The 10,847-nt window shown below is 35.3% G+C and overlaps 2 protein-coding genes across 2 annotated transcripts; one reads left to right on the forward strand and one right to left on the reverse strand.

The window, feature by feature from the left end:
• The first annotated feature begins 484 nt into the window (after nt 1-484).
• LOC135080045 (large ribosomal subunit protein uL13m) lies at nt 485-4,573 on the forward strand. The gene is made up of 3 exons (XM_063974716.1): nt 485-578; nt 678-956; nt 4,276-4,573. Exons 1-3 carry the CDS (start codon nt 555-557, stop codon nt 4,507-4,509), a joined length of 537 nt encoding a protein of 178 aa, XP_063830786.1. The 5' UTR covers nt 485-554; the 3' UTR covers nt 4,510-4,573.
• A 203-nt stretch (nt 4,574-4,776) lies between these two features.
• LOC135080044 (titin-like) lies at nt 4,777-6,581 on the reverse strand. The gene is made up of 2 exons (XM_063974715.1): nt 6,472-6,581; nt 4,777-5,913 (listed from the first exon to the last, which is right to left on the reverse strand). Exon 2 carries the CDS (start codon nt 5,909-5,911, stop codon nt 4,865-4,867), a length of 1,047 nt encoding a protein of 348 aa, XP_063830785.1. The 5' UTR covers nt 5,912-5,913; nt 6,472-6,581; the 3' UTR covers nt 4,777-4,864.
• Nucleotides 6,582-10,847: the final 4,266 nt, after the last annotated feature.

Consider the following 10,847-nt stretch of genomic DNA (forward strand, 5'->3'; position numbering starts at 1 on the left):
ATGCACTTTTCGCGGAGCTCTGATAGATGGCGTTGTTAACTCAATTTCTCCCAATTTCGTATAGTGACGGTTTGATTATGAACGTGCGGTATGTGTTGGTAATGTTGGTATATGGAAGAGTGCTACTTGGGGAGCTGTCAATGAATTTTTTTATTAAATAAAGTGATGGTAATCTCAAATAGCTAGGAATTGATGCGATGACAAGGGTACAACGAGCCACCAAATAAAACCTAGGGATTTTCTTGTACCTAGCTAGATGATAGGCACAACTGTACTGAGTCGGGTGTGTCTACTGGCGACTACACATTAGAAGAACACAAAATGAAATAAAGTCTTCATACAGTGCTCAGTTGGTGCTCAGCCAGCAGTGGAATGGAAGAATTTTTTGTGCAACTTAAATTAGGAACGCAATTTACGCAATGCAAATTTCTGAACTTAACAAGAAATGTCAACTGTTAGATTGACATCTGTCACGCCTGTTATGTCAATCGACCTAACCTCAAATTCTGCATTACATTGGTGTATTTTTTGGAGTTATTAATAAAATAAGTTAAATGTCTGCATTTAAAAGGGTCCAGGTAAGTTATCAACTGACATACTTTTGTGGCGCGCTATGTTTTATAAAACAAATAAATTGTTCCATTCAAACTCGTAACATTTTTGTTGATTTATTTCAGCAATGGGCCGCCTTCACTCGAACCTGGCACGTCTTCGACTGTAAATGGCAAGATCCCTATGATTCGGCTCAAGTAATTAAGAAATTCTTGATGGGTTTGCACAAGCCTATATACCATCCCACGAACGATTGCGGGGATGTTGTAGTCTGCATAAACAGTCGTGAAATCGCTCTCCGTGGTGACGAATGGCGTAAGCGGGCTTACTTCCACCACACGGGATACCCTGGAGGTGCTACGTGGACGCTCGCATGGGAGCTGCATAATAAAGACCCTACTATGGTTAGAACACAAACAATAAATGTTGTACTTTAAACTTATTAGCTAGTGAGGACTTTTGCAGTCTAGTAGACACATAGTTAAGCAAGGTTTAATTGAACTTTTCTGCTTTACAAAGTATCCAGACAAGAGTTGGATTAACATCAGTAATTTTGAAGCTTTTCATAATATAAATTCACACTGTAATAGCTAAGGACATTCTGTAACTTCTAAGAAAGGATCAAATCAATTAACAGGGTGTCCACTGCAAATGTTCGAAAAAATTCCCTGACTTTTCCCTGACTTTCCCTGACAATTTTTTCAAAATTCCCTGACCAACTATGTATACAACGTGTCCCAAAATTCAAGGATAAGCCGACGCCACAGGATGGACATAGTCATGACTACTTTAGGAAAAATAAGGAAAAAAATCTATCTCAATTATTTTTTTTACTTACACAATAAATTATGAAATTCAACGAAAATTGACACCCCTTATGATATTTTACATTACCACGACCACAATTTTTCAATTATTCCTGGTTTTCTGTTTATATCGGCAACTTAAGTAGTGCTGCTGTTCACCCCAACTCTTAAAACCCCCAGAATCCTTGCAGTTTTTACACAAAAGTTAATCAAAATATTTTATTTCCTTAAAATTTTGAATGATTTTACTATCACTCCACTTTGACTCATCGTTTTGTAAAAAAAAAGTATGAACACTACTGCGGCAAGTTTTTTTAAAGTTGACGCAACTATCCAAGATTCCAAAATGGTACTCTAAGAAACCTAGTCGCAAAAAAGATATGCGTACCATTTTTACAAGCACTTCGCTTGAAAATGAAAAAAATGAAAAAACATTTATTCAGTATCTTTTAAGTTAACATAATTGTTGCAAGTGGCTGGGGTCTCCTTTTAAGTATAATACCTGTGTTAGGAGGCCCCGCTCTTTCTTAAAGTTATAAAGATACATAATTATGTTAAACAAGCCACAAAAACTCACAAGTACGTATTACTAGTACTAGAACAACGCTAGATATCTTTATAGTTTTGGTTACATTCAATAGTTTTGGTTACATTCACTAGTTTTATAAACAAACAGCTACTTATTTCATAATAATGTATTTTTCAAAAGTAAGGTAAGGCTATGTGACACTGTGTGTGTGTGTGTGTGTGTGGGTATATATGTGTGCGTGATGGGTAGCCCTACGAGTAAAATCTTGGGATCGGTGCAATTAAGACCACTACTCCAAACACGGACAAATGCATGTGGTTCTTCTTCTTCTTGGCTTGTAAGTTAGTATGGGATAAATCTTACGACTGAATTTAAAACCAGTTCTCCTTAATCAATTGAGCTGAAATTTGGTATACTTGTGTAAGTACGATGACAATGCAATATTATGGTACCATTGAGCTGGATGGAGTCAGAGTCAGAGAGACATTGAGATAGGAACTCTTAACGAAACGGCGGAATTGCATCTAGTTTGGGTTCGTTGGACTTGTCTTTTCGAGCACTTTATTGCTAGATGATGTCCAGGGTCCTGATGATGAAGTCAAGAGGTGGCAGGAGCTGGCCATAGGAAGTCCTGAACGAAACGGCGGAAGCTTATCGAGTTTGGGTTCGTTGGATTTGTCTTCCCGAGCACTTAGGCCATGAGATTGAGAAACAACTAAAAAGTTTAAAATAAAGTTGTAATAAAAAAAAAAAAATTTTAAAAACAAGCTTGACTTCGTTTGAAAATTATAATTGACTTCATCATCAGGACCCTGGACATCATCTAGCACTAAAGTGCTCTAATAGACAAATCCAACGAACCCAAACTAGATGCAATTCCGCCGTTTCGTTTAGAAGTTCCTGTAGCCACCTCCAGTTTCAGCTCAATGGTAACATAATATTGCATTTTCATCGTACTTACATAAGTATACCAAATTTCAGCTCAATCGGTTGAGGAGAACTGGTTTTAAATTCAGTTGCAAGATTTATCCCATACTAACTAACAAGCGAAGTGCTTGTACGCATATCTTTTTTGCGACTAGACTTCTTAGAGTATTATACCATTTTGGAATCTTGGATAGTTGCGTCAACTTTATAAAAAACTTGCCGCAGTAGTGTTCATACTTTTTTTTACAAAACGATAAGTAAAAGTGGAGTGAAAGTAAAAATCGTTCAAAATTTTAAGGAAATAAAATATTTTGATTAACTTTTGTGTAAAAACTGCAAGGATTCTGGGGGTTTTAAGAGTTGGGGTGGACAGCAACACTACTTAAGTTGCCGATACAAACAAAAAAAACAGAAGTATTTGAAAAATGGTGGTCGTGGTAATGTAAAATATCATAAGGGGTGTCAATATTCGAAGAATTTCGTAATTTATTGTGTAACTTAAAAAATAATTGAGATAGATTTTTTTTCTTATTTTTCCTAAAGTAGTCATGACTACGTCCATCCTGCGGCGCCGGCTTATCCTTGAATTTTGGGACACGTTGACTTTTCGGATAGATCCAGTTAATTCTGTAACCTATTACTGATATCGTTTGAAAGAGCTCGTGAAGCACTTTCAAGATCAGTAAGCAGTTTTTCGATATCTTGTGTAGTTTAGAAATAATCGAATGAGATCACTTATCGTTTCCACCCTGTATTAATAGCACTCACAGTGAACTGCTCACTAGTCTGCACTCAATAATCAAATCAATAAATAATTATAAAAAAAATATAAATAAACATAAGTTATAAGTTGCACTTTCACATCGACAATAGAAAATATATCATTTTACTGAAACAAAAAAGTACAACTATTAAAACAAAAAGGAGTAATCTAGTTATGACAAAAAAAATCATAACATAGATCACTCTAATCCTGAAAAAAAAAACTATATGAAAGTAATCTAATTATGAACAAAATTATGTCATAATTTAGATCAATCCACTTCATTAGATAAAAAACTAAAAAGGAGTAATATAATTATGACTAAAAACAAAGTCATAATGTAGATCACTCCAAACCTGAAAAAAAAATGCTTCGATAGTCAAGATCAAAGGTCTTTCTAGAGCATAAATTAATTAAATCCCTCATTTTACAATCACTGGGAAATTTCGGGAGACAAACAGTGTTTTGGTAGACAAAATCTCAATGTTTCCCTGACTTTCCAGGTGACCCCTCTATTTCACTGACTTTCCCTGACTGCTATGAGCTTCCCTGACTTTTCCCTGACTTTCCCTGACTTTTCCCTGACTTTCCCTGACTTTCCAGAATGTGGACACCCTGATTAATTTTAAATACTTCATCCAAGGACTATTCAGACTTGTGCTAATTTATCTTATTTATATTTCTACTTATATTTCCAGATTATTAGGAAAGCTGTGTACAGAGCAATGAAAGGTAATCTCCAGAGAAGGCACACAATGGAACGGTTGTTTATTTACCCCGGTGAGGATGTTCCCCAAGACGTCATGCAAAACGTAACAAATCAGATCCGTCAATTGCGCGTAGTTCCCACAAGATTAGACCATATACCCGAAGAAGAGGTACAGAAATATCCCAAAGTCATGGACTACCCACAGGATTATATTGTTAAATAAATTTATATGTACTGATTGTAAAGTTGAATTAGTTAAGTTTTAGATAATAAATGTAGAAAGATTTTTTTATTGTTTGCTTTACTGAAATCTTTAAATTAAGAATGTGGTAGTGGAGGCAATATTATATTTACCAAAATGATTGTACTTACTAATGTATAGATAGACTGAATTGTTACAATGATGTTAAAAAATGTTTCACTTAGCAAAGATTAGTATATTCAACAGGCTTACAGTGTAGTCTTCTTATTACATACAAGTACACAATGATTTATCAGACTAGATCAAATCTTTTTATTATTTTTTATTATAAACAGCCAATGACATCTAGTATTTACAGCATTTCATTTTGTTGTACTTAACGCAACATAGACGCGATATCTTGGTGGATATCGTACAGAGGAGCGTCGACGAAGCGAATGGGTTCAGGCTGGATTTCAGCAGCGACAGCGGATTCCTCGACAGGCTTGACTTCAGCGTTTTCGGCGTTGTTGACGAAGTTGACTGGCGATGGGACGATTTCTTCAGCAGCAACAGATTCCTCAGCGATTAAGTTAGCGGGTACAGCTGCGATTTCTTCGGCAGCTACAGACTCGGCTTCATCGACGAAGTTCACGGGTACAGGTGCGATTTCTTCAGCAGCAACAGATTCCTCAGCGATTAAGTTAGCGGGTACAGGTGCGACTTGTTCGGCAGCAACCGATTCCGATTCATCGACGAAGTTCACGGGTACAGGCGCGATTTCTTCAGCAGCAACAGATTCCTCCTCAACGAAGTTCACGGGTACAGGGGCGATTTCTTCAGCAGCTACAGACTCGGCGTCATCAACGAAGTTCACGGGTACAGGTGCAATTTCTTCAGCAGCGACAGATTCCGCGTCATCGACGAAGGTCACGGGTACAGGTGCGATTTCTTCAGCAGCAACGGATTCCTCCTCGACGAAGTTCACGGGTACAGGTGCAATTTCTTCAGCAGCAACCGATTCTGTTTCATCGACGAAGTTCACGGGTACAGGTACAATTTCTTCGGCTACTTCAGCCACTTCGGAGAGAGGCGCACGGAGTTGACGTGGCGGAATGACGGAGTCCATGAAGACGATAGGTAGGACGTCTCCAACAGGAACAAAGCTTTCCGCGTTCTCAGCGACATCAACAAAGTTGACTGGTTGAGGTTCTTCATAAGCTAGCTCGTGCACGTATTCCATGGGAGGGTTGACTTCGAAGCTCTTGTAGAATTCGGCAGCCACTTCGGGGGCAATGAAGACAGGCTCGATGCTAGGCTTGAGGAAACCTGGCGCCTCCATGATCTCCGGCTGGTCAGCCGCGGGCAGTTGGACGGATTCTGGTGCCGGCATCGGGATGGCCGAGGCCACGGCCACGAAAGCAAATGCGAGTAAGAACTTCATTTCTGGAAAGGAAAGGTGTCGATTATGAGATCATTCCTATGAAAGAAAGAAAGAAAGAAAGAAAAATATTTTTATTTAGTCCAAACATCCTTAGACTACTTACAACAATATAATTACTAAGTAGGTACCTAGTTAAATTTGAACCAAAAATGGTAGCCACTATGAGTAGTATCGTTTGAGTTAGTCAGCTGAATTATCGATTTTATTATAGTGTAAATAATGCGCAATGACTAGAGTGGAGGACGCTCGATTACTAAGTGCTTTTCACAACATGTTTGTAGATCCTACTTATCTACATAAGTATACACTTACGTGTGTAATCTCTCGTTTACAATCTACAAATAACACAAGCAAATCTATTTTTTAAAGAGGATCTAGAAATATTTGTTATTTACTACACAACAATACCATCAATTTTTAAAATAACTTGAAAAAAGTCGAACTGCCTAAGGTGGGAATCGAACCCACGACGACATTTAGGTCGGAGGCGATATACGAGAAGCTACTAGTAAAAACTAATAAAATTAATGTGTGTAAACAAAAATACGCTAGCGTCTTACCTGTAACTTTTATTGCACACAACAAAGTCAAGATTCGGTATCACAGCGCATCTTTATATAGCAATCACCCACTATCAGAGCTGGCCCTTATTATCCGTGATAAAAGTAATCAACTCGCCTTGATTTGTCCACGTATATTTCATTCTGTAGAATTTGTTTCGCGGATTTTGTTAATGAGCAGTGACTCAATGGATTTTAGCGTTTATTTTTTAGCATTTCAACAAGTTGCCTTACAATTGGACGCCAGTGTTCAAAGTAATGTAAGATAACTAACTCCCTCTTTTTCACCCAGACACTGCATCTACCTTATCTTGTAAAAAAGGTCATCGGTACAACGAACTTTGTGCTTATTTAAGCACATCTTTGTGATAATTCGCAATCAATATCGACACATTTCTTAAACGCATAAAGATATTTATTTCATTTTTAAAGTTATAAGTCTCGGATAATTAAATAAAAAAAACAATAATGTTGAATTGGAAACAAACATTATATATTTATATAATTCTTCTCTTCCATTACACCAAATTACTGCTAAATATATTTGGCAATATAAAAAATAAGGAATACATTAGACTCGAGATTTTTTAATCGTACTACCTAATATTCATATCTAGTAAATATTGCAGTCACAATATTAAATAAGGACGAAATCATGAAAAAACACGACTAACAAGATTTACCATTTTGGAAAAACAAAGCCAATTTGGATAAGAACGGATTATAAATTGTTATTTCCATGACATTAACGTATTTATGATAAAAAAAGATATAATGATTGATTATGAAACAACAATAAGTATAAGTACTCAAACAAATTAGATTTAAACCTGTGATTTTTCCAAATATTGAAATTAAACCAATCACTGGCTCCATTTTTTTTTAATGAATAGGTAGGTACTTCAGTTTGAATCGCGGTTTGAGTGTCGTTCCAAAATAAGACCTTTGGAATGTAAAGAGTAGGTAATATAGAAGATATTATTGTCCGATCTAACATTTTGCCTGCAACATTACACAATAATCATTCTTTTGGAATACAATTTCTAATATGCGATACCTAAATCTCTTACATTTAAGATAAAAACAAATGACTATAAAAATATACATAGTGATAACAAAATCTGGATAACCTTAACATTATTAAACATAAGACGAAATTGAAAAATTAAATCTTCTAATACGATTGAATCCTGTTGGTTCAGCAATCTAGATCCATAGCTTAGGTTTTTTTAAAGTATTAAAGAAAATCTCCAGTACTCAGTTGGTTTAAAACAAATTCACGATAAACAGTGTCGAACAAAAAGATTCAATCGTGTGTATATTAAACCCCTCCATAACTGCTATACATAACTTATTCTTAGCAACTTTGTCCTCGTTAAAACAAAAACAAAATAATTATTATAAGAACGTGTTTTTGTTTGTCATAATATTATAATAAGAGAGTAAATACACACATGTACAGCGCATGGGGCAGTTTTGAATTTAATTTTTCCTTGAACGAAAGATTTAAAGCAAGCTAGTTTTGTATTGAAAAAGATAGCTTTGGTGTTAGGGCATTTGTCTCAAACTCAAAGGTCCCGAGTTTGACTCGATTGTAAAATAAAGTAATTTGTGGTTATCAAATCTTTGTTCAAGGAGAAATGAAAATATGCCTAAGGATCGAACGAAATACAATATGTTGGGGATAGTGTTTAGCCAATCAGACGCCCACTCTAAGCCCCTCCCACAAAGCACAATTACCCTCTAATAGAAAGCATATAGAAAATAACATAAACGGTAGGTAGTGCAAAGAGATTTTTCTAACTGGTGACATTCAAGTATTTTTTATGCTTTCTTTTTTTTAAGAAACAACGTACAAATTGAATTTAATATTGGAAGTATTATGTAGGTATTTATTTAATAATGTTTATGTGAAGTGTGATCAAAAATACAGTCAGTACAATTAAAATGGGAAGGAGGGAGTGTAATCTCATAGACGTTAATTATTGTTATCGTAAACACAAAATTCGCGTAATATGATCTAATCTTAATGTGTCTACTATGTAGATAAAGTATTTATTATTTTGTTTAAGCAACATCATCAAATGATAGCAAAATTGTATGGTTTTTGCTACCCCGATATTTTATATATTTCCCTGATATTACATTCTATAGATATACAGGGTGTTTGGCGCATCGTGTGCCAAAATAATTTGGCGGATAGAATGGATCATTTCCTATATTTTCAGCCCCCATAACACGTTCCATGCCAGGCGGGTACTTTTAAATTAATTTTTTTAGTAATTTCACCAAAATACCCAAATCGCATCATTTAATTTCGATTTAAAAAAAAACTACTAGGCGCAGCCCTAAAGTTAATGTTTTGTTTTGACGTGCATTAATGCAGGGTTGCATCAAATCTAAATTTACTGGCAAATATCATCTAGTTTTTTTAAAATTCAGCTTGGAAGTTTTCCGAAAAGTTAAAAATGGACTGAACATTTAAGTTTACATGGGTATAATTTTTTTTTTAAAAGAGATAGCGATCTTCGGATTTTTTTAAAACTTCTCTAGTCTATCCTCATTCAAACGGTATACTAATCTTGTGTAAATAATAACAACAACTTCACAAATTCCTTAAATTAGTACATTGACTCTACTCGGACTGATTTGCGAAATTTGTGTTTATAGCCCCTTTTTGTGTGAATAGCACGTACATAGAACACCTAACAGGTAAAAAATATTTATCTTATGTAATGTAAAAACCTTTTCCCTATCGTTTTTCAATGTGGATTTCTTGAATTTAAAGACTAAAATAATTATTTTGATCGTTTATTAATTATTACAAATTTTGTTCAAAATGGCCTCGGCAACGTATACACTCACGACATCTTCTTCAAGAAGACAAGACATTGTAATTGACATCTTCTTCAAGAAGACAAGACAAGAAGATGTCTTAAGTGTATACGTTGCCGAGGCGGACATTTTGAACAAAATTTGTAATAATTAATAAACGATCAAAATAATTATTTTCGTCTTTAATTTCAAGAAATCCACATTGAAAAACGATAGGGAAAAGGTTTTTACATTGCATAAGATAAATAATTTTTACCTGTTAGGTGTTCTACGTGCTATTCACACGAAAAGGGGCTATAAACACAAATTTCGCAAATCAGTCCGAGTAGAGTCAATGCACTAATTTAAGGAATTTGTGAAGTTGTTGTTATTATTTAAACAAGATTAGTATACCGTTTGAATGAGGATAGACTAGAAAAGTTTTGATAAAATCCGAAGATCGCTATCTCTTTTAAAAAAAAATTATACCCATGTAAACTTAAATGTTCAGTCCATTTTTAACTTTTCGGAAAACTTCAAAGCTGAATTTAAAAAAAACTAGATGATATTTGCCAGTAAATTTAAATTTGATGCCACCCTGCATTAATGCACGTCAAAACAAAATATTTACTTTAGGGCTGCGCCTAGTAGTTTTTTTTTTAATCGAAATTAAATGATGCGATTTGGGTATTTTGGTGAAAGTACTAAAAAAAATAATTTAAAAGTAGCCGCCTAGCATGGAACGTGTTATGGGGGCTGAAAATATAGGAAATGACCCATTCTATCCGCCAAATCATTTTGGCACACGATGCGCCAAACACCCTGTATTATATTCCTTTCTTGATTTGGCCATGATATTTAGACCTCAGTATCTATTTCGGATAGTTTTCTCCTTATGTACAGCAATCAGCGTCAAAAAGTTCGTGACATCCAAAGAAGCCAAAACGTTGGCACATCTTTGTTACAATGAGGGCTATCGTTTTAGCGCTCACCAGTTAGCGCCACTGTAGAGTAAGGTCCTGTCACTTGCTAGTAGCGAAGACAGTGGCACCAACTGGTGAGCGCTAAAGTGGTAGGAGGACTATCGCATTTGCACTCATCAAGATGGCGCCTCTGTAGAGTAAGGTCCTGTCAATCGCCAGGGGTGCCAACTGTTAAGTATAAAAACGATAGCCCTCATTGCAATAAGGTTGTGTTGCCAACTTTTTGGCCACTTTGGGTGTCACGAACTATTTGACGCTGACTGTACAGTCGAAAGTATATCAAACTATGTATTTGTTTCAAAATCGCATCTATTACAACTGCTTAAGGAGTTTGTGTTTATCTTTATGTGGTTACTTCCATACACTACTATCAGGTTCAGTTTTATTTATAGTACAAACGAAAATGTTACATAATAATACGCAAATAGAGTCTTGTTTTCTTATTACCTAAAACATTATTACGTAAATGAAACTAATAAAATGAAATGCATAAATCTGTATCATTGGAGCGGTATGGATAGTAATAATTTTATCAATAAACCTTAATATTAATATAAAATCATCTGATTATCAACTTTA

The sequence above is a fragment of the Ostrinia nubilalis genome, chromosome 17 (genome assembly GCF_963855985.1).
Source record: "Ostrinia nubilalis chromosome 17, ilOstNubi1.1, whole genome shotgun sequence".
Taxonomy (NCBI): Eukaryota; Metazoa; Arthropoda; class Insecta; order Lepidoptera; family Crambidae; genus Ostrinia; species Ostrinia nubilalis.